The sequence below is a fragment of the Cynocephalus volans genome, chromosome 2 (genome assembly GCF_027409185.1).
Source record: "Cynocephalus volans isolate mCynVol1 chromosome 2, mCynVol1.pri, whole genome shotgun sequence".
NCBI classification, from domain to species: domain Eukaryota; kingdom Metazoa; phylum Chordata; class Mammalia; order Dermoptera; family Cynocephalidae; genus Cynocephalus; species Cynocephalus volans.
Genome location: NC_084461.1, coordinates 33,603,080 through 33,627,281, shown reverse-complemented (window position 1 = coordinate 33,627,281; position 24,202 = coordinate 33,603,080). Strand labels below are relative to the sequence as shown.

Genomic DNA, 24,202 nt, shown 5'->3' with positions numbered 1-24,202 from the left:
ATATGCAAGCTTCTCTTGGGTATATACCTTGAGTGGAACTACTGGATCACTGGATATATACTCGTCAATGTCCAACTTTACAAGATAATGCTTTTATGTGATAATTTTATGAAATAATTTTCAAAGTGGTTGTAACATGTACTTTCTCCATTATTATCAGTGTTATGAGATACTGTTTAATCCGTGTCTTTTCCATCATTTGTCACTGTCCAACTCCTCAATTTTTGCCAATCAAATGATATAAAATGTGATCTCCATTTGTATTTCTCATATTACTAATGGGGTTGGAAAGCTTTTAAGCCATATGTACTACTGCCTCCATGAAATGCATATTCATGAATTTTACCTATTTTCCTACTGGGACTGTTGATTTATACTGGTTTGTAGGAGAGGAGTTCTTCGTATAACTCTCAGTATTAATCCTTTGTTGGTTATGTTTGTGTCGAATATCTTTTCCCAGTTTGTGACTTGTGTTTTCACTTCCTTTAAGATGTCTTTTGATTTTTAAATGCTTTTCATTTTAAGGCAGTGAAATTTATCCTTTTTAGGTTAATGGTTTTTGCAACTTGTTTAAGAAATCCTTCCCTACACAAAGGTCAAAAATATATTCACCTACATATGCAGTTGATTTTTGACTTGAAGTAGCAATTGATTTTTTTAAAAAAATTCCTATGGATAGCCAATTGTCCCAACCCCACTTACTGAAAAGTCCATCTTCTCCCTATAATCTGCATGCAACTTCTGTTTTATAGCAAATATTTTCTATATGTATAGGCCTATTTTCTGGGCTCTCTATCCTGTTCCACTCATCTATGTAGTACTGATCTGTTTATTACTACTCTATCTTTTTTTTTTTTTTTTTTTTTTTTTTGTCGTTTTTTCGTGACCGGCACTCAGTGCACCGGTCAGTCCTATATAGGATCCGAACCCGCGGCGGGAGCGTCACCGCGCTGCCAGCGCAGCACTCTACCAAGTGCGCCACGGGCTCGGCCTACTATACTTAATTACTGTACTTGAAAAATAAGTCAGGATATTTTGTAAGGAAAGTCAGCGCTCTTGCTTTTTCAAAAGTGATTTAGTTATTGTTAGTTTTTCTTTGCTTTTCCATATACATTTTACAATCACCTTAACATATTCATATTTGACAAATATGTTTTGTTCTTGATTTTGATTTAACAGTTTCTCATTTTGCATGATTTTCATTTTGGGTTTTGTAGTTTATTCTCTGTCAGATTAAGAAATTTACATTTTATCTTTGTTTATTATAAGTTATCATTCAAGGGTATTAAATTTTATCAAAAAAATTTTGGGGGTCTTCTGAAATGATAATTTATTTTCCTTTAATGTTGATCATGCACATATGCATCAGTCATGCATTCATGATTTAAATAATTAATGAAGGTGCATAAAATTTTCCTAATACTATAATTTAGTTTGCTCACTTAAAAAATATCTTTTGAAAGGTACCAACATCCCCAGTTATATAGGTACTTTCTAAACACCATTTTAATATTTTATTATGAAAATTTTCAAAGATACAAAAAAGTTGAAAAAACTTTACCATAAACACCTTCTACCCACCATCTAGATTCTATCATTAACATTTTACTCTACTGGGATGAATGCACACACACGCACATACACACTCATGCATGTATATGTGCATATATATATGTATGCATATGTATTCGTATACACATACGCCTTTATCCATTTTACTTTTGATGCATTTCAAAGTAAATTGTAAACATCAGTAAACTCTCCCCTTTTTCCTTTTTAGGTAAAATGTACTATGCAATGAAATGCACAAATCTTCAACATACATTTGCTCAGTTCAGTCAAATGCATTCACCATTATAACTCAAACTCAATCTTTAACTTGCATCAGAATCATCTGGAGAGACTGCTGACATATAGAAGGAAGGGCCCCAGCCTCAGAGTTACTGATTAAGTCTGGGATAGAGCCTGAGAATTAGCATTTCTAACAAATACCCAGGTAATGCTGACAACTTTAGAACCACTGATATATACTACTACTATCATCTCTGAAAGTTCCATAATGTTCTTTCATAGTCAATCCCCAGCCTCCCGCAACTGCTCTTCTGATTTTTTTCAATACAGATTAGTTTTGCCTCTCCTAGAACCTAATATAAATGAAATCATAAAATGTATCTTCTGTGTAAGGCTTCTTTCACTCCCCATAATGTTTTATTTATTCTTCTATGTTGCTGTATGTATCAACAGTTTGTTCCTTTTTGATGTGGGGTACAGTCAGTCCTCCATATTGGAGGGTTCCGCATCCCATGGATTCAAAAAATAGCAGATCAAAAATCTAGTAAGGCCTATAATGGTTGCATCTGTATTGAACAGGTACAGATTTTTTCCCTTGTCATTATTCCCTAAACGATATAGTATAATAACAACTATTTATATAGCATTTACATTGTATTAGATACTATAAGTAATCTAGAGATGGTTTAAAGTTTGCAAGAGGGATGTTCATAGGTTATATGCAAATACCATACCATCTGATGGAGTTTGGATGTGTTGTCCCCTCAAAAACTCATGTGGAAATTTGATATCCAATGTGGCAGTGTTGGAAACTGATTGAGTCATAGGGGTGGATCCCTCATGAATGGATTAATGGTCTCCCTGGGGGAGGGGGGATTAATGAGTGAGTTCTCGCTCTATTAGTTCCCGCGAGAGCTCCTTGCTTAAAAAGACCCTGGCACCTGCTCTCTCTCTCTTGCTTCCTCTTGCCATGTGATCTCTTTGTACCTGCCTGCAACTTTCCGCCATGAGTAGAAACAGTTTGAGGCCCGTGTCAAATGCAACTGTCCCAGAATCATAAACCAAATAAACCTCTTTTCCTTATAAATTACCCAGTCTCAGGTATTTCTCTTATAGCAACACAAAACGGACTAATACACCATTTTACATTAGGGTCTTGAGCATCTGAAGATTTTGGTAATTGTGGGGGGTCCCAGAAGCAATCCCCTGTGAATACTGAAGGACAACTGTACTTTTAAATTATATGGAATTTTCACAGTTTACTTATCCATTTGCTAGCTGATGAAGATAGATAGTGAGAATATTTGATTGCAAACTTCAAGAAGGAGATCTTGCTTTAGATTACAAAGGCCAGGAACAGATGAAATAGGGATCACCCTTAACTTTTTTTCATTGTCTGCATTTTGTTCATAAACTAAGAAAAGGACCAGTCTTGGATAATAAGTAATTAAATAGCATTACAAAGTCAATCCAATTTTTGTGCACCTATCATAAGGCTATGATAGTGCTTTTCCTTGTTTTGTTTTTGCTGGCTGGCTAGTATGGGGATCCAAACATGCGGTTGTAGAGCCTTTTAGAAATTATGGTGATGTCCCCTTTGGAATGGCTGACATTAACTAAACTAAGGTAGTCATAAGGTTCCATAAATATGGAGCTAATTATTTGATTTAAAAAGGAAATGATGTGAAATATGTCAAATAAAAATATGAAATGAAAGATGATTTATGAAGAGAGTCTAATATATCATAGTTTGGATAACACAGGTAAACACCATGAAGGTGTTTTAAGAAAAAAAAGACATCTTAAAACTTTTTAAGAAACATACTACTATACACCACCACACCAGAATGGCTAAAGTTGTTTTTTGGTTTTTTTGGGGGGTGGGGAGAGGGTTTTTCTTTTTTTGGCAGCTGACCAGCAGGGGGATCCAAACCCTTGAAGTTGGTGTTATCAGCACCACGCTCTAACCAAGTGAGCTAACCAGCCAGCCCTAAAGATTTTAAAAAGACTGACAATACCAAGAATTGGTGAGGATGTAGAGCAACCAGAACTCTCATACATTGCTGGTGGAAATGCAAAATGGGTTAGCCATTTTGGAACAACGATTTGGCAGTTTCTCACTCAGCGTATGATCCAGCAATTGCACTCCTAGGAATTTACCCAAGAGAAATGAAAACCACATCCACACAAAAACTTTATACAAAAATATTCACAGCAGCATTATTCATAATGGCCAAAAACTACATGTAAACAACCCCAGAGTTCATCAGTTGGTAAATTATAAAGAAATTGTGATATGACCATACTATTGAAACTACTCAGCTGTGGAATATACTATAAAGCATATGTACTTCACAGGGACTGGTTTTCCAGTCTTGCAGTTTCAAATACTGACCTTGCAAGGACAGGAAATTTTCCTCAGGATATAAGTCTATGGTGTCAGATAAGGATTTGTGGCACAGCAGGTTGCTGGCTCGAAGACAGACTAGTTACTGACTGTTATGTAAAGATACTGAGAAATTGCTGTAAGAAGGAATGTTTGCTAAGATCAAGCCTGTGTTGATAAGATCACTTAATTGTCTACTGGAATGTCATCTGGTTTGTTTCACTGAAAGTTACCAGCCTACACTGTTAAACTATAACCCCACCTTTGTTCTCTTCCTGTAACTTCCTGGTCTGGAAAATAAATGCAGGAAGAGAACCCCAATTCGGCTGTTAATTTCCCAAGGAAGGGATCCCTCTCGCGTGAGCGTTCCGGTGGGAGATTAACCACTTCGGGGCTTCTCACTGCTCAGAAGAGATGGGCTATGAGTAATCCTTTCATCTCTGTCACCCAGGGGAAGTGGGGTGACAAATCCATGGGGAGTGAGGCAACGCAAAGCAACAAAATGGTGCCCCATGTGAGGACGTTCTCCACGGATTGGAGACTGACCTGCCAAGCATTAGAGAGGAATAGGATGTCCGATTCATCCCGGCAAGGGAGTCCCTAATGAGGGAGACGAAATGCACCCTGGTAACAGAACCACAGGTGGCTTTTGATTAGCGACAGCACGCCTATGGCAGGTCAAAGTTAGGTCTTTTCAACCCCGGAGATATTTTTTCGTTCTCTTTACTTTTAAAATATGGATAATTCGTTAACAAAAGGGGAGACTGAACATACATTACAACTCCAATGTCTCCTTAAAGCAGCAGGCTGTAAGTAACTGAATGGCAGCTTGTTAAACTGTTAGTGGATATTAAACAACCATGTCCTTGATACCTCAAGGAAGGGAGCCTTAACATAAAAATTTGGGAACAAATTGGTCACTGGCTAATTATGCAATGGGTCTCATTAAGGCTTCCCACCTAACAACTAGGAATCTATGTCAAGTCACTCTGAGGCCTATCCAAGACCTTAACTAAAAACTAAGATATGTTTATGTCACCAAAAAAGGATAAAACTTAATCTTTGCCAGTGACTGAGAGAACTTTAAATTGGACAATCTAAAGTAAAAGAAGTTAATATTTCTTTAGTGTTGGTATTGTTTGAGCATGCTTTTCTTTCTTATCTGCATGATGCTTCTCTCCTCTCTTAAAAGCCGTGGTTCTTTTCTTAACTGCATGTGCTACTCTTTTTCTCTAAAGACTCTGGAGTGTTATAAAGAAAAGCAGCCATGGTGCCAACCAGACTCCTTTTGGGTCTACTGCTCTTCTCCTAAAAACCTCAAGAGTCAAATGGTTTCATCTCTGATTGGTGGCTCAGCTCTTGAGCTCAGTAAGCCGTTTGAGAAATAAATACTAACCTAAAATCTACCTGTTTAACTAGATGGTCTCAAATTTTCTGGCATCTTAAACAGACTTCTAAATTCTCTTCTAGTCTCATCTGTGTATTTCTTCATAAAATCCTATTGGTAGAATTCTATGCTATTTTCTTAAAAGGAAGAAGATCTTCTCTGCATCTTCTTTAAAAGGTTTGCATACTTTGCTTTACAATGTAAACTTGTTATCTTGCTTTCTTTAAGGCAAGGTGAAGCCTCACCAATAAGTCTTTTGGAAACAACACAACCTAAACCTGACTGTCCTTTTCACTAGTGAGCTTTTTTCTACATCTTGAACAAAACCTGTAAGATCTTTGTTTGCTCTTGTTGTTTATGTCTGCATATATGCATGTGTAAGATGTATGTTATGTTTATATGTTCATGTCTGTTTGTGTAATTGTTTTATGTGCTAGGTACCAAATTGGCTTATAATTAATGCGCACTCATTAAATAAATAAGTATACTTTTCAAGTTCATGTTACTTAAATCTTCTAAAGTTTTGATAAATGTATTTTCAAAATTTGATTCAAACCCTTTACCTAAATTTGCCTCTAGGTCAATATGTCTCCTTGTTATCTCAGCTCTGCCTCCTGGCCATCCTGGGAGACATAATATCTTTTAGAAATAGATAGTGAATACTGCCCTCTGCCTCTCTGGATTCCACATAGCTCCAAACACCACTTGGAAACCTGGGACCTGAAATGGCTAGTGAGAAGAAACCTATGCCAAATATCACATAGGCCCTAGTTAGCATTAACTGATAAGGGTATAGATCTACTACACCAAGTTTTTGGCTGGGAAACTATAAATATTTATTTGGTAAATATAGCTAAAACTCAAACTGGGCTTTGTGTAATTTGCTCTGATAAATGAATGCCTATTTACTAACCTGAATGTATAAAAATGTTCTTATCAACACACATTGTTGCCTGAGTTTACTAATCAAACAGGACTACATTTGTCTTTGCTAGAGGTTTTTAGGTTGTAAACCCCGCCAAAACCAAAAAAACTAAATACAAAAAACCCCCCTTTTTATGTATAATTTTTAGACAAATTAGGGCAATTTAACATTGATAAAAAAGAAACCGAAACAAGTATGTAAAAAGGAGGTGATTTAAAGATGGCTATGGATGTGGGGATATGATTATGGTTGGAGGGGCTAGAGAGAAAGAAAAATAATTTTTATATAAGAAAGCATCTGGTACAATATATTTTTGTCCTAGAAGTAAAATGACTGGCTATTTAGAAAGTATGAAGTATAGGACAAAAACAGAATGTCTGAGTAAGTCTTGATAATGGTTTATGTAGATAAGTTTGTTAAAAGGGTTTAACAGTAAAAAAAATTAACTGGATTTAAAAACAAATTGTGTGTGTTTTTCTAAAATTTAATGTCAAAAGTATTCTAATACAGGGTTAGAATTTGCTCTCCTGCGATGGAACAACCAGATTTTCTAAAAAAAAAAACACTTGACTGCTCTTAATACAAAATTGTAAAAGGTTTTCTTTGTCCCTTAGATAACTGGTTTAAAAAACTTATTTCATGATAAGTTCTTGTGCTCTCTGCCTTTGAAGCCCCCTGTCACTTTGGTTTTACTTTTTGTAATAATTTGTGATCTTATTCAACTAAATGTTTTAAGCCTTTTGTTATTTAACAAAACTTTCCAAAACCAAATTCTGAAAGCTCAACATTTTAACTTTAACTTTGAGGAATTCCAAGGGCCCTGTAGTTTCTCAAAAGATATATAAAAGATGTATCAGAACTAATTGGTTTATTTAATAAATTAGACTATATGGGAAAGCACTGTCAGTTCTGAAGGTGTTATGGATATGTGTTCCAAAATCTTGTAAGGTTCTTAAATATCTGTATCTTGATATAAATGCTATGGGTCATAATCTTGGTTTAATTATAATTTTAAAATGTTATGTCTTCAAATATCTCATGAAAAAGCTCTGATAGGTACAGTTTCCGACAAACTTTGAGTTCATAGCTTTAAACTGAAGTTCCAAAATTCTAATGAAGAAACTGATGGGTCTGTGAAATTGTTCACAAAGGTCAAAATAAAAAAGTTAATTGGTAAACTAAAAAGAATTATGGGTTTTTAAAATTTCCTTATTTTAAAACACTGCTGATTCTCCTAATGTTTTCCAAATGTAAGAAAACTCCCTCTCTCTCTTAAGCTATCTATAACTAACAACAGTTTGGTAAAACGTCATTTATAACAGAGATAAAAGCATTTGTTGTCTCCTTATTTGATCCCCCCCAAAATTTAGTAACTTTAAGTATTCTTATGATTATTATGGCAATATGGCTAGTTTATAAGTTCAATGAAAATTAACTCTCTCTCTCTTTATAACAGGATATAACTCAAAACTTTGGTTATAAGATAGCATGTCTCATTTCAAAGTTGCTGATCTCTTTTTCATGTTGCTGTAAATTTGGCCAAACTGCTGCTTTATCCTGCTGTTCGTCCCCCCCCACCCCCAACGTGGGACAAAACACAACCTGGGAAACAGCATTCCCAGCAACGTGGGATAAATCACTGAAAGAAAGAGAGCTGAGATACTTCTTTCTATCACCACCTGGGAAAGAGCCTTCCCAACAGCGAGAGATTTATGCAAAGAAAAGTAAGACCCTTTCAATCTAGATATTGATCATCAATGCTTTTATGAGGAATGCCTTGATCATAAAGGGGGAAATAACGTCTTCTCTACAAAAGCAGTTCTCTAAATTTTCCTGGCCTTAAAGAGGGTGTTTGTAACTTGGATGAGACATCCCGTTCTTAAGCAAAAGACTTGTAATTGATCAAAGATTTGACAAAAGACTAGACCTCTAAAAACAGTAATGTCCTGGACAGTTTAACTAACTCTCTGAACTCAGAGTCAACTATTACATGGAGCAGAATCCCTTTCTCCGAGTTTCAACAATTATTAATTACACCCAATTCACAGCACCAGCAGTGATGCCGCTGCAGCTGCCCTGAGAGACAATGACATCATCAGTCCTCACCTGAAGTAAATTAAAAGGACTTGCCATGCTAAATGATACTAACTTTGTTTTAACAAAATACTTTTTTTGTCTTAACTGTGCCAACCTGATCTATAGCTTTTGCTTTTTCTTTTAAATAAATAAAACGGGGGAGATGTGGAATATACTATAAAGCATATATACTTCACAGGGACTGGTTTTCCAAAGTCTTGCAGTTTCAAATATTGACCTTGCAAGGACAGGAAATTTTCCTCAGGATATAAGTCTATGGTGTAAGATAAAGATTCGTGGCACAGCAGGTTGCTGGCTCGAAGACAGACTAGTTACTGATTGTTATGTAAAGATACTGAGAAATTGCTGTAAGAAGGAATGTTTGCTAAGATCAAGCCTGTGTTGATAAGATCACTTAATTGTCTACTGGAATGTCGTCTGGCTTGTTTCACTGAAAGTTACCAGCCTATACTGTTAAACTATAACCCCACCTTTGTTCTCTTCCTGTAACTTCCTGGTCTGGAAAATAAATGCAGGAAGAGAACCCCAATTCGGTGTTAATTTCCCAAGGAAGGGATCCCTCTCGCGTGAGGGTTCCGGTGGGAGATTAACCACTTTGAGGCTTCTTACTGCTCGGAAGAGATGGGCTTTGAGTAATCCTTTCATTTCCGTCACCCAGGGGAAGTGGGGTGACAACCCTTGGGGGGCAAAGCAACGCAAAGCAACACTCAGCAATAAAAAGAAACAAAATATTAATATACTAGCAACGTAAGTGAATTTCAACAACATTCTGCTAAGTATAAAAGAGGTCAAACACAAAAGACTGTATATAGTGTGATTCCACTGGTATAAAAATCTAGAAAATGTACAACTACAGTGATAGAAAGTAGATCAGTGGCTTTGTAGGGCGGGGGGGGGTAAGGATGGACTGCAAAAAGGCATGAAGAAGTTTTTTAGGATTATCTTGATTGTGCTGGAGATTATGTGACTGTATATAATCACTAGAATTCATCCAACTGTATATACCTAAAATTAGTGAATATTTTCGTATGCAAATTATGCCTCAACAAACCAATTTTGATTGTTAAAAGTATCACTGTTATATTATTACTAAAAATATTCCTAAAAATTGCTAAAAGTAAACAGAAACAAATGAACCCAACCTGACAATAAGTTGTTGACATAACCAAACAGAAAAAAATTATTTAAAGACAGAGTTTTAATGTAATACCTGTACTGAGCTTTAGCTAAAAGAAATACAAAGAAATTTTTAATTACATTCTGAAATCATACTGTTAATATACTAGGGCACCGCAAATAAATAATTGTTAATTTCTTTAAAAACCAAGGTTCTTAGCCTAAAGGAAAGAATAAAATCAAAGAAGTAAAATCCCATAAACTCATAAGGTTTAAAAATATGAAAATAAATTATTTTTCTTTTTCTAAAAAGTACATATTTCTAGGTCTATACTCTGAAAAGGTAGGCATAGAACTAACTTGAACAGACTACTACTGGGCAAAGATGGGATGAAATTGAGCTTCAAAAAGAATCATCATTGCAATAAATTAAAACACATCATACACATAAAAATCAATTGGTTCAGTCAATGGTCATCTCTGGAGGTTGATAGGAAAAGTCATTCTGAAAATTGATAAGTAACAGAAAAGAATCAAGCATTTTCCCTGCCTTTCTTGTATAAACTTTATTTCACAGTAACCAACTATTTAATAAGGAAAAAAATTAAAAAATTAAAAAATTCCCTTTTAAAGAAGAACCTGCTAATTAACACAGAAGGAATAAAAGAATTAGAAAAATCACCATTTCTCAACTTCTAATGGAAATAATGGATCTAAGTAATGATCACAGAAACCGATACTGAAAGACTTTATAACAGATGTATCAGGCTGACAGCACCTAAACTCAAAGATCAATCACTAAAAATGAGACAATCAGACATGTATTTCCTGATGTGGTGTAATACTATTCAGCGCCACTTATGAAGTACTCATGTCTCCTACCCTAAAAACTTAACTTCAATCTTGTTAAGCCTCTAGATCAGATCTACGAAATCCAGAACTTGGGACACTGTACAGGAAAACATACGGGGCATTAGAAAAGGGAGGTGAAGAGTCAATTACTACAGACCAAAAGACTTAAGAGCTAGATCAACCAAATCAACTATAAAAATATATTTATGAGACACTGGAATAAAGTGAATATTGAACAAGTATTAGATATTAGGGAATAATATATTATTTATTTTGATATAGATTATAATGATATATATATATTTTAAAGTCATTCTCTGCTAGAAATGGACACTAAAGTATTTGTGGTTAGAATGATATAAAATCTAGGATTTGTTTTAAAAATATTAAAGCAAAAAAAAAAAAGAGGAGAAAGATAGGTAAAACAAGACTGGAAAAATGCTGATAATTTTTGAAGCTGAGTGATGAATTTTTCTGTTTATTTGAAAATTTCTGAAATAAAAAAATTAAAAATTCATACGAAGATAAATATTTCCACTTATAAAACCTTAAAAAATCACTAATTGTGGTTTAATTCCACACCACTACAGGACATTCTATGTATTTTATAACATGCCAAACAGTGTAATTACATATTTAATGCAATCTGTGTATCTATAGATCTCATGTCTGTTACCTAGATGAAAAGGATAAGTGCAAAAATAATTATCTAGAAGGAAGGGAAGATAGAATTTCAATTGGTGATTCAGAAAACTTACAACAGGCAACTGAGTAATGATAAAACAGGAAAATTAAGAAAAACATTTGGCCTAATGTATTGAAATAGATTTTCCCTACCAAAAGGCAAATATTTAATAACTGAAAATAATCTTTTAAATCATAAAGCCTATGAAGAACTGACCTTCTATTAAATTTCATATTATCAGGAGTCAAAATAATACTCACGTTTTGAAGGAGTTGCTCAAACCAGTCATAGCCAGTATCTCTGCATGCTGCAACCTAAGGAGGAAATAGGAGGTGAAACTATCAAAATTAGAAACTTATTTAAAAATCTGAATAAAATATACTTTGTTATGCTGTAGCCTGAAGCATACAAATGTCTCAATTTTCTCAATTAAAAGGTTTATTTTTAAAGTAGACAATTTTTTTTTTCAATAACTCAAACATTTACCAATGTTACAGAATTTTATTCTAAAAATATCTTGGAAGACATTAAAGAAATTAGTTTAAATGAAATTTAATGTGGTACTAAATTTTGAACAGTAATTTGAATCACAGTATCAGAAAGATCTGTAGGATCTAAAACAATTTGTCTCATTATCCTTCTAGACGATAGATTTAAAGATACCAGAAATGGTGAAGATCATATAATTGAGTATATAAAATTTCTTATGCTCAAAACATAAAAAGTATTCTGGGTCAAAAAAATCTATAGTTTATGTGTGTAATAAACAAAATGAAACTAATCTAAATTCAGATTTTCTGAAAAAGGTAGGAATTACTTTCTCTTTGCAGGTTGCTACCCCTGGGCTACTGTATCATTCTTCCACTTATCCTTTCCTTTCCTGTTTCCAATTGTTGGAGGAATAGGAGAGTCTCATTGTCAGTGTTTATGTCAATGAATGCCAAGAAGCTGGGCTATGTGGAAACATCAAATTCATCTTACTTGCATCCCTTGCGTATCTCCAGAAATACAAAGTAAAGGAAGCTGTACTAAATGTCAAGATTAATTAAATATCTCATCATTGTCCTTCTTTTCATAAGACAGGGTAGGCCTCAAACTAGGTTTGAAGCCCCAGTGTGCACACTTGTTCAGTCCTTCTTACCACATCAGTGATGTTTAAAATTTTTCTTGTCATTGCTTCTTTGTCACTGTGTGGGGTTGGAGTAAACCAGAGTTTTTGGAATGTTTCATTTACTAATTTCTAGAAGAAAGAAAAATTTCCAATTAATTGACTACAAACAAACATGGCAAATTCTTAATACCAAATTTTCATTAAGGCCCAACAAAATGCTATAGGTAACTAATCAAAACACAAATTACTGGGAATTTTTGGTATACATTTTCTCACAGGTTTCGTTTTTTTTAAAAAAATCACCTACCAATTAATTTCTCAAAATTATAAACTTTTTCAAATGGGTAAAGATTGTAAATAATTTGAATGGGTGACACTATGTCTAGAGCTTAGAACTTCTGTATAGTATACACTGAAATGTTTTTGATTGAACTAAAAAATATTTCTTCTGCTTTTGGAAGAGTTGTTACAGTATTTGCTAAACTTAAAAGAAATAGGGACAATCATATATATGATTACATATATATGTAAATTGACTTAAAAACTTAGGACTAAACTCTTAGCAAAGTATTTATTTACTAATTTAGAAAACCAAACACATGCCATTTGAAAATCAAAATAATTTTTATTTGATGTTAAACCTTTTGGATATAACACAATCTCTACAATGACATTAAATAAATATTATAATTGCTGAATTGGTTGGAAAAGACCAGATTTTATTAATACAAAATCTAGAAATAAAAAAAATCAAAGTATGTCTTTTTCTTACATTTACAAACTAAAAATGCTGATTCACTTGTAAAATTTTTACATATACATATATCAACAAAATTTAGATGCAATAAACATTTAACTTATTTCAAACATTGATAAAACATAAATATTAAAGTAGTCAATGTTTCATCTTACTTTAATGCCCTCTTCATCATTGACTCTGCGAATCATTTTTACACACATTTCTGTAATTTTTGGAAATGTTGGTTGTTCAATACAGATATCTCTGAGAATCTTTATTACTCTTTTCCTGACACTGATACCAGTATCCTAGAACAGAAAGGTATTTTTATGTCAGAAAACTGAGATACCTTAGGGTGTGAAATTTGATAAAATGAAATTAGAAAATAAGTATCCATAAACATAATAAACATGGTCTGTGTACTTGCTCTTTACATACTTCTTAATAATGTTACTATGAATATGAGTTATTTTATTATGTTGTCTTTACTTTCAAAATATAATATCTAAGACATAGAAACATGTTCTATAGTTCAGCCCTGGACACAAGACTAGAGTATAAGCTTGCGAGAATTAAATGGGATAATAAACACAAAGCTTTTAGAACAATGTGGGCACTTAAACAGCACATGAAGTAGAACCTATAAAGTAGACTGAACAAAAAATGTTTAACCTTAATCTAATCAAACCTTTGGCACTATCTTATTGTTTAGAAGAATACACCACACAAAAGGGAAATAATAAAACTAACCTGGTCTTTTTAACCAGTCAATGTCAGAGGGGAAGTATATAAAAAAGTAAGAGAATAGTCTTTAATTTTATGACTTGATCCCCAAATGCAATGTTATCTTTAATTGGATTTTGATTCTTTAAAAAGTCTGAAAAAGACATTTGTGGGACAACTGGAGAATCTGAATATGAACTAACAAGTTATTAGATGATATTAGGGACTGTTAATTTGATCGGGTGAAATAATAGTTCTGTTTATATAGAACAGTATCCTTACTTTTAGTGATACAAGCAGCAGTATCCATGGGGAAAAGTATTAAAATGTTTGTAATTTAATTTAAAACAATTTAACAAAAAGAATACATAAAGTATGTAGGTAGGTAATGGGTGTTCATTGCACTATTTTTTTTAACTTAAATTTTCATATTAAAGAGTTTTCAAAATAAATTAAAAGCATCAGATGCTAAGCTTGAAAAAATATTAATCTCCATTACAAAGGTTAGCAATCCTAAGAACTTTTTAGGAGATTTTGCTAGGGTCAACTCTGTCAGAGTTCATTAGATATTTGAGAATCCTGTTGATTTTACCCTTTACTTTTGAAAAGACTGAAGTATTAAAAAATTCTTATACCCTTTCCTTAAATTATTTATTTTTTCAACCAAGATTTTATGTCTAGTTGAAGTTGAAAATTACTCTATAATTCTTAGTCACACAATATTCTGATAGTTTGGATAGGCTAAAGGTGATAAAATAAACTCCTGTCATTGTGGGAATATCTAATCCTGTGCACTAATGCATCTATGCTGAGTTCTATAAAAAGTCAATATGCCTGCAATGGGTAGTGTGGAGATTCCAGATATTTCCTAATGCCAACGTCTCCTTTTATTTTCCAGGTAAATGCTTCAGACTTAGCTTGCAGGTATCTGAGTAATACAGGGACAATACAGTTAACAACAAAGTACTATGTATCTCTGAACGGCTAGTCAAGACGATGTTGAATGTTGCTAACACAAAGAAATGACAAATGTTTGAGGTGTTAGATATACTAAGCACTCTGATATGATTATTGTACACAGTATGAATATACCCAAATATCATTCATCAATGCATACAATTATCATGGGTCAATTAAGAAAAATAAAAAGAAAAGAAGAGAGAAATAAGAGTAGTAGTCACCAGAGGCAGGTAAAGAGACGGGGGTTGAGGGGCCAGGGAAAGGTTGCAGACTGGTGGAAAGTTACAAAACTACAGTTAGATAGGAAGAATAAGTGCTAGTATTGGGTGACAATAGCTAATAATACTGTACTGTATATTTCAAGATAGCCAGAAAGGAATATCTTGAATGTTATAACCACAGAGAAATGATAAATATTTAGGTGACAGATATGCTACCTCTTCTGATTAGATTATACAATACATGCATGTATAGAAACATCAAATTGTACCCCATAAACATGTGCAATAAAAAAAAAGTAATAGTAACTGAAAAAAGGAATCTAATTATTGCAAATGATTTGTTTTATAATATTGAGAGCACTCCTCTTGAAAATATATCCTTCTTTTTTTTGACCGGTAAGGGGATTGCAACCGTTGGCACGGTGTTGTCCACACCACACTCAACCAGTGAGCGTACCAGCCATCCCTACATAGGATCCGAACCCATGGCCTCGGCGCTCCCAGTGCTGCACTCTCCCAAGTGAGCCACAGGGCTGGCTCAATGTATCATTCTTTAGAAAGTTTCTATAGTTCGCAGATTAGGCAATATAAATATATAACTAATACATTTACTTTTCTGGCTTAACATTTTAAAATAAGACATGATACTCTAAAGGCAAAATTATATTCATGAATCATTTATAGAAATGACAAAGCAAACATACCAATATTCTTTCAATCAGCATATCATAATACTGTTCAGCAAGCTGAGGTCGACAAAGGACAAATCGACCTAGCAATTCTACTGCTGCTTCTCGGACACTAGTTGAGTTATCCATTAATCGTCCATGAACTCCTCGCTGCATATCAAGCTAAATAAAAATGAAGAAAATTTAATTTATATTAAATAGAGCTAATATTTTAGTTTAAATAGAAAACCCAAGTAAGACAACTCATTTTTGTTCTCCTTACCCTTGCTAGAATACTGGGGTCTACAGCAACAACCTCAGATAAACACTTCATGGCTTTTGTTCGAACAGCAATTGCATTTTCACCAAGAACTCGTAGAATCTGCCAAACAAACATAGAAATTTTCATAAATCTTAGAGTACATAAAATTTAACGAAATATAGCATGAGGACATACAAAAAACAAACTTATTATTTACCTCTTTTTAATGTATATATATAAAAGAATAAAAGATCTTACTGATCCAAAGCTTTAACTTAAAGATCAGTATACATGGCAAGTGAGGCATTTTATACATTGGGGCCTTTCCTTTATCCTGGCATTCCCAATTAAACTTGGTTTATATTGCTATGCTTCATTTGCAAGAACTTGTAGCTCCACTAAAACCTTGCTATGTGGAACTTTAATCAAGGATAGTTAGTATCATTTAAATCATAATTTGGTAATTGAATAATTTATTTTTATAATGTCACTTATTCTACCTATACCATATGTGTGTACATTCATACAGATATATATCCATTTATCTGTAAAAGTGATTAAAGGAATCAATATATAAAAGGCATGCAGAACAAGGACACTTCAACAAATATGGAATATAGAAACAAATGCTACTTCTATGATCTCTTAAATATATACGCTCAACAATGAATAGATGTTGTACCCCAAAAGCATTTAGACTCAGAAAAATGAACATTACTGTATAAGGAATTCTGGCCAGGTTTACCTGTGTCAAATAAATATCAAAGCTCTGGGCAAAAGGCCTCATAGAGGCCAAGTATCGAACAATCAAGCAAGCATCATCATAGTCCACAGTATCAGAGTTCATCCTGTAACAAAGTCATTAAAAATTTATTTTTTTGGACCTTAGGTAAATAGATATCAAAGAGATAACTGAAAAAATAGATATGTTTTCTCTGTGGCTCTTACTTTAATGTGCTGAACTGAGAAGGTGTGGTTTTGATAATGCTTCTAAGAAACTTTTTCCGGTTTTCAGCTCGATGCATAATTTGACCAGTTGTCTCAATTTCCTTTGCATGATGTGTTCCTTCAGACGATTCTTCATCTTTTTGTGATTTCATTGCTTTTTCTGTTTCCAGAGTTGTGTCACGAAACCACTGGGCTATATAGAATTTACGAGAAAACTGAAAAGAAATCAGACAGACTTGAGCTTGATGAAATTAATAACAAAGTTTCCAAGTTATTAATAAAGTTACAGTTATCACAATTAAGAATACAAATATTTTTACTTGAAAACAACTTCCATCAGATAAAAACACTTTAAGAAAGCTAGAAAATATGGAATATCCTGGATGATAGGAAACTTATTAATGTCAATAAAATTAGATAGGTGATGGGTCAACTAGAAAAGTTTAGAATAAATGAATAAAATGCTGGAAGGTAGAAGACTCCATTTGTTTTCAAACCTTGCCTTATATCTGCAAGAAATACACATGCCGATGATCACTGAATTAGTTTAACACTGAGGCACAACTCTAAATCTGTTCCTCTGAATACAGACTGAAAACCTGCAATAGTTGGTTGAATACCTTGGTGGTCACCAATCTTTCCACTGCATATACCATGAGTTAAAAAAAAAACAACAAAAAACCCCCCTGCAATATACACATACTGTTGTTCTCTAACATAGTTTATAAATTTTATACATCACTTACGATACTAATTACTTTGGATATATTATATAACATAAATACAAATAGAACTAAGGATACTTAAACAGTAATACACATATAAAAATTAATAGTTTCTTTTTTGTATGCTAATGTATCACCTCATATACCACCTGGCCATACCTACTCTAAGAACCAATGTCCTAGCCTAGTCTCAAAGATAACCTATGGAAAGATTTCCCAATATTTTTCTTGTCACACAATCTTAGTATACTATAATACCTGTAACCAGTATTCCATGTAAGACAATCAACCCATAACATTCTTTTCTGTTTAGATTATCAAATGTCCCTATGTTTCAAAATTGATATTCTAAACAATTTTTCCTGTTCATGCCACCTCTCAATTTGCTTTTAGACCCAATTTAAACAAACATGTAATATCTCCAAAAAAGAAAAGAATCCTACCACTAGTGAAGGATCGGTCTCAGTGTTTTCATCCAAGTAATCAAGCAATGCTTTTTGCAATTGTTGGATTTCATCTTCTCCTCCTGAAACCTACAGAATAAACCAAATAAAAACAAAAAGGATATTACTGGTATACTTTAATAAATCATATAGTTGTAAATACAAATCTGAGGGAAAAATACTGATAAACATTAAAAATGAAAATATAACTATAGCAACTAAATGGAAAAACAGAAAAACACTATTTCTGAAAAACATATATTATTTACTGGTAGCTATGGTTAACCTTTATTTTTATGAACGACATGTCATCTTTCTTTTAAAGAGCTCACTGGTAGCTAATAAAAATTATCAGAACAATGTGTTAAATCTTAAGAGCTAGGAAGGCCCTAGCACTGGTTTTATGCTTGGAAAAAAAGACAATTCCAAACTTTTAATTTGGTAAATGAAAACTGTTATTATATATATTAATATGTATTATAGGTTTCTTTGAGATATTATTTTAACAGAACATTGTAAAAGGTAAATGTTTTTATTTATAATTAATGTGAAATAGTACTTTATTCCACAAAGGATATTAAATATACAATAGGTTAGCTGTTAACGTGTCTAGGTGCAGAAAGGGACTGAATCTTTAGGTTCTGTCAAGAATTATAGAGCTAGAAATTAACTGAGTTGATGTTCATGTCCACAGTTTATACTCTAGCAGTTCTAACATTACCATGTAAAATGCTAAATATATGCTTTAGAATATATCTAAGTAGGAAGTAAAGATTAGAATAATCTATGTTCTAGGAGTGTGGTAAAACTGTTACCTTTGGAAATCAGTCATAGTACTGTAAACTAGTGCACTGTAAACTTCCAAAAGCAATATTTGTAAATATGTGTGGAGAACCATAAAAATGTTTATAAATGATCCCTTTCCTCAAATTGTACTATGTACAATCTACACAGCCACATGTGGCAATAAGAGGTTCCAGGCACACTCTAGGAAATACTGAAAGTCACCTAGCACCTAGATCTTGGTTTCTACATTAACATTCACCAAGAAAAGCAAACAAAATTCTCTGGAGAAATACCTGGTCCCAGGGCTGGGACAGAGAACATAAATGATGTGCCTGAAACATTTTGTGCCAGAAAGTAAGAAAGTCCTCAAAGAATGATAGCACATATCAAAAGGACACAAAAGCTAGCTTACAGGGACTCTCACTGGTCAAATCTAGGATAATTTGAACAGTAAAATAATGATGACAACAGGTATTAGAAGTATATTAAATGGTATTATTATATTAATGATAATTTTTTGCTTTATCAAGTTATACTATGGATATTGAAGTGAGAGCTCTTGTTTGCAGAAATATACACAAGGCAGTGGCTCTCAAACTTTAGCATTCATTAGAATCACCTGGAGGGGCTTGGAAAACTGCTGACTGCCCCACCCCTAGAGCTGCTGGTTCATTAAGTCCAGGTAGGAACCTAAGAATTTACATTTCTAACAAGTTCCCAGGTGATGTCATTGTTGGTTTTGCTTGTCCATGGACTCACACTTTGAAAACCAAGGACCTGAGAATTCAGGGGTAAAGGGGGCATCCTGTCTGCAACTTAGTGTCAAATGGTTCCGGGGGGGCGCGGGGGGGGAACCCACACATATAGAGACACACATACATGTATATTTTGAAAGAGAATGATAAAACAAATGTTATAACTTGTCAACAATTAAGGAATTTGGGTGAAGCGTTTATGGGAGTTCTTTGTACTCTTCTTATAATTTTTCTGTAAGGCTGAAATTATTTCAAAACACCTAGTTAAAAAAAAAAAAAAATTAGACACAAGTCTACCAACATGGATACGGTTATGAACATAAAAAAAGACTACCAAAAAAAAAAAAGAAAGAAAACAGAGGTTGTATATAGTAGCATTACAGATAATTTCTTGAATTTTCTGAAGTAACTTTTTGTACTATGAACTACTTTAAAAAAAGAATAAATGAAGCAGAGCTTTTTCCCCAAGAAGGAAACTCTCTAATACAATAAAATGAAAAAAAGTCCTCCTTCCTGACCCCTCCCCAATATAAAAAAACGACATAAAATTTAAAGGTATGGAACATGCCAAATCATCATCTCAGTAAACTAGAGATTTAAATAAACTTTATCTTAAGATAATTATGAAATAGCATTATACACTCATAACAGTAATTCACACACACAAAAAAGTAAACTAAGGATTTATATAAAGCATTTACAAGTTCCTTTTAAACTTTATAATTCACCCTAAGGTCTTAAATTTCTCTTTCGAGCATTGAAAAGCCCACTTTTAGAAGTATAAATCTTATTTTAAATCTGCAAAATGAAACACAACATTAATGTAAGAACATCTAAAAAAAGCAGTTAACTATTATTCATCCCTATATATTAATCCTTTATCTCACCAATACCTGTTTTAAAATTCGTTCTATAGACCCTTGATCCATTTTGCTTGTAACAGCATCTTTCCTCAGTCGTGCAGCAACAGTTCCAAGGTAATCAAGAGATGCCACTCTTAAAGCCATCTCTGTTGACTTGTTACTGAACTGATGAACCTAAACATTAAAATAGTTTTCCATTTAATAGATATATAACAGTATGTCTTTAACAGCAATTTATTATATAAACTCCCAAACTATGTTGTACTATTTGAAATTTAAACTTTTTTTTCTTACAAAATAAAGTGACTTTCGCCTTTTGATTTTCCGGAATGTGAACATTTTCATTTGGCTAAAAAAATTATAGATTAAACTTCCTTAAGAATATAACCACTTTTTAAAAATGTAGGCTCAACTGTTTATTTGTATAAAATGGAATATTACTGAATAAGAATTTCTTTGGATGGAATTCTGATGCCTATAAAACGTTATCATAGTTTCATAATAGTATTAACATATTTTCCAGTTCACAAAAAATAAAGTCTCAAAAGCTTTGTAATAATTTTTATTGTACAAGTTCAAGTGTAGTTAAAAAAATAAAAAGAGAAGTCATAATAATTTTTCTGTTATTCCCCTATGGTATTACATGAGGACTAAAAAGTCCCACGTTTTTAGAATACTTTTAAACATGACAAAGAGTTCACATTAATCAGTTTCACACTCATTTTGAAATGAGTAACTACAATAACATGACTCAGTGTTGAGATGCTTCTAAGTAACAATATATGTAACACTTCCAAACCAAATAAAATTTTAAAGCATCTTAGGTAACGAAATGAAGCACTGAAATTCACAACATTTGAAAGTTTTCCACAAGGTACTGACAATACTGTGTACAATTATGCACATGCAAAAATAGAGATGCAATGTTCATATTTCCTTACACATTGTTAAAGAATTCATCATCTGTGAATCAGAGTACATCCTCATTATGTTGTCTTCTAGTAATCTAATAATCTTTAAATGCTATACTCTTACCAACAGTCTCCCTAACAAACTAAGGAGTAGTTCAGCAGCTGGCCATTCAGGCTTATTGACTGTTGAAAGAAGGTCTTGAACAAAATTTTCAAACAGTGGTCTGTAATCCTCTTCACCTTGCTTACTACCACATCTGTTCAAAGACAAATAAAAAGGATGTCAATTTAGGTGACATGTCTACCAACATGACTGATATTTTGTTAACTAACTTTTCTCTATATCTGTATCTCTATATCTAGTAGCAAGGTAGTAAATGAGAGTATATTAAATATAGTTTAAAATAAATTTATTTCTTAAACTCCATTTCCCCCCCAATTATAGAAAATTAATTTATTAACTAATATTAACATTACATTCTGCAAGTAAAACACATTTTTAAAAAAATGACCACTGTTTTTCTCTCTACAAGATTGCCGTAAATTCTTATGGTGGCTAAATAACCTCCCTCCACAAACTCTGCTATTCAAGTAGAATGCCCCAAAATTTACTGAAGAAAAATTACAGAATTTCAATCTAGTACTTTAATTTTTAGAGTCTAACATATAAACAAATTCACACAATTTTAGATTTTTGATACTCTAATTACTTCATTTTAAAGATCAGGAAACCAAGGGCCAGAGAGATGTATTCAAAGTTCAGATTGAGGCAGAAAACTGGGTTAGTTTTTCTCTTAAATGAACTGTTCTCTATGCTGTGCAAAATAAAAATCAGAGTTATGTTAATTTTACTCACTTTTTAAGGAAGATGGAAAGGAAGTTTTGGGCTGTTCGCATAGCTGTTTCATAAGAGTTGGTAATAACAACATCCTGGTCAACCTAGAGTGGGAAAAACAAATTTATGAATATAAGAAATAATCAACAAACAAGTTAGCTCATTTGCTGTTGCCACGTTATTACTGAATAGGGGTAACACACTTAAATACTAAAATGCTTAAATTATTCTTTTATATAAAGAGAGAAACCACAATTAGCACACAAAATATTTTTCACTACTTTATTATAACAGATAAAAATACTGGCAGAGTTCATTTTAATTTATTAAAATATGTAAGAACAACAAACGTGATAACAAATGTAATATTAATAGTTGCTTACCATGATCCAGGTCAGAACAAGAAGAAACGAATTGAAAATAATTTAGGAAAAATATTTCAATCTAAAAGTTAATGAAACACTGGAATATATAGTCCAAAAGAAAATTCAATGTCTTCTTTAGAAATTTAAAGATTCAGATATAAATAGTCAATTCACAGTTGTAGAAACACAAAAGCCACATGAATATAGAAAAAGTGGCTCTAGCTCACTAATAGCCAGAAAAACACAAAATAAAACATGACACCATTTCACAGTGACCAGAATAGGTAAAATAAAAATGTAGAAATGTAAACTGAAACATCACTTTGGTGGGCAAACTACCAACTTCCAGTAAAGTTAATGCATGTACATTATGTAATAATTCTACCTCTAACTATATCTAGAGAAACTCTTGCTTTAAGTTGGGATGCCATTATATGATGTTTTTAACTTAAGTCAAAAAGAATCTGGTATGAGTTATATGTATTAAAAACTATGTTGAGTGAAAAAATTAGCTGTAAATATGTCACTATCATTTATATAAAATTTAAAAACAAAATAATCCTATATCAAATTTATGCAGATAAATAAATGAAAGGAGATAAACACACTCATGATACTGGTCACCAATGGGAAGAAAAGAAGACTGGAGACAGAACAATGAAATTGAGAGCTGGAGAAGAAACGAAGAGGACCTCAACCTTTTGGACAATATTTGTTTACTTTATTAATTAATGTATTTTTTTATTACACACACAAAAACATATATATTTATATTTGGCAATAACAGAATAAATACTACCAGCCAAACGCAAAAAAAAAAAAAAAAAAAAAAAAAAGAATAAATAAATAAATAAAATTATTCCCATTTCTCTCTAATTTTTGTTGAGTTAAAACTACAGAACCTGTAAAAATTCTAAGCGTTGATAAAGCCAAAAGCAAATCTTAGCTGTGAGTCACCCATCAAGGGAGGGTATAAACTCATTTTTCCTTATATTACAATTACATATCATGCATTTATATATACTACATATTATAATATTCACTTTCATATTCAATATTTCACTTGAGTCTTACAACCTGGTATGGTAGGCTTGTTAAGTATTATCACCCTCATTTTATAGCCGAAGAAACAAACTTGGAAAGATTAAAATGATTTGTATGTTTCATGCCTGGTAGATATGAATCAGAACCAGAACTCAAGTTTCCTAAAACTTTGTCTAGTGCTCTCAGAGGACCCTAGAGCCCAACCACAAACCCCTAATTAAGAACCTCAGTTTTATAAGAAATAACAGAGAATATAGGTGTTTCCTTTCATAAAAGTACAAAGTTATAAAACCTTTAAAGATTCCTTACTTTTTTATTTGAGTCCTCTTCTGAATTAGAGTCCTTCTCTGATGATGGTAAGTGTACCACACACTGAATAAGTTGTAAAACCAGTGCTGTAACCATCTGAATATACATAGGCTCTCCATCCATATCACTACTGTTTAACCTTTAATGAAGAAGAAAAACCTTAAGTTAGATGAAGTAAAAAAGAATGAAATCCTGTCATTCACAACAACATAGATGAGCTCAGAGGACATTATGTTAAGAGAAGTAAGCCAGGAACAGAAAGAGAAATACCAAAAAGAGAAAAACATATGTTCTC

General features: G+C 32.8%; 1 protein-coding gene across 3 annotated transcripts in view; it reads right to left on the bottom strand.

Annotated features, from left to right (window-relative positions):
* Positions 1–24,202, bottom strand: part of NIPBL (NIPBL cohesin loading factor) — a 200,928-nt gene that overhangs the window by 27,401 nt on the left and 149,325 nt on the right. For all 3 annotated transcript variants that reach the window (XM_063087985.1, XM_063087986.1, XM_063087987.1), the window contains exons 21-32: positions 23,908–24,046; positions 22,211–22,293; positions 21,479–21,611; positions 20,474–20,617; positions 18,040–18,129; positions 16,872–17,086; positions 16,669–16,771; positions 15,945–16,043; positions 15,698–15,844; positions 13,263–13,397; positions 12,381–12,479; positions 11,500–11,553 (exon numbers count right to left, since the gene is read on the bottom strand). In XM_063087985.1, the coding sequence (XP_062944055.1) occupies positions 11,500–11,553; positions 12,381–12,479; positions 13,263–13,397; positions 15,698–15,844; positions 15,945–16,043; positions 16,669–16,771; positions 16,872–17,086; positions 18,040–18,129; positions 20,474–20,617; positions 21,479–21,611; positions 22,211–22,293; positions 23,908–24,046 (1,441 nt within the window). The remainder of the gene's footprint in view (positions 1–11,499; positions 11,554–12,380; positions 12,480–13,262; positions 13,398–15,697; positions 15,845–15,944; positions 16,044–16,668; positions 16,772–16,871; positions 17,087–18,039; positions 18,130–20,473; positions 20,618–21,478; positions 21,612–22,210; positions 22,294–23,907; positions 24,047–24,202) is intronic.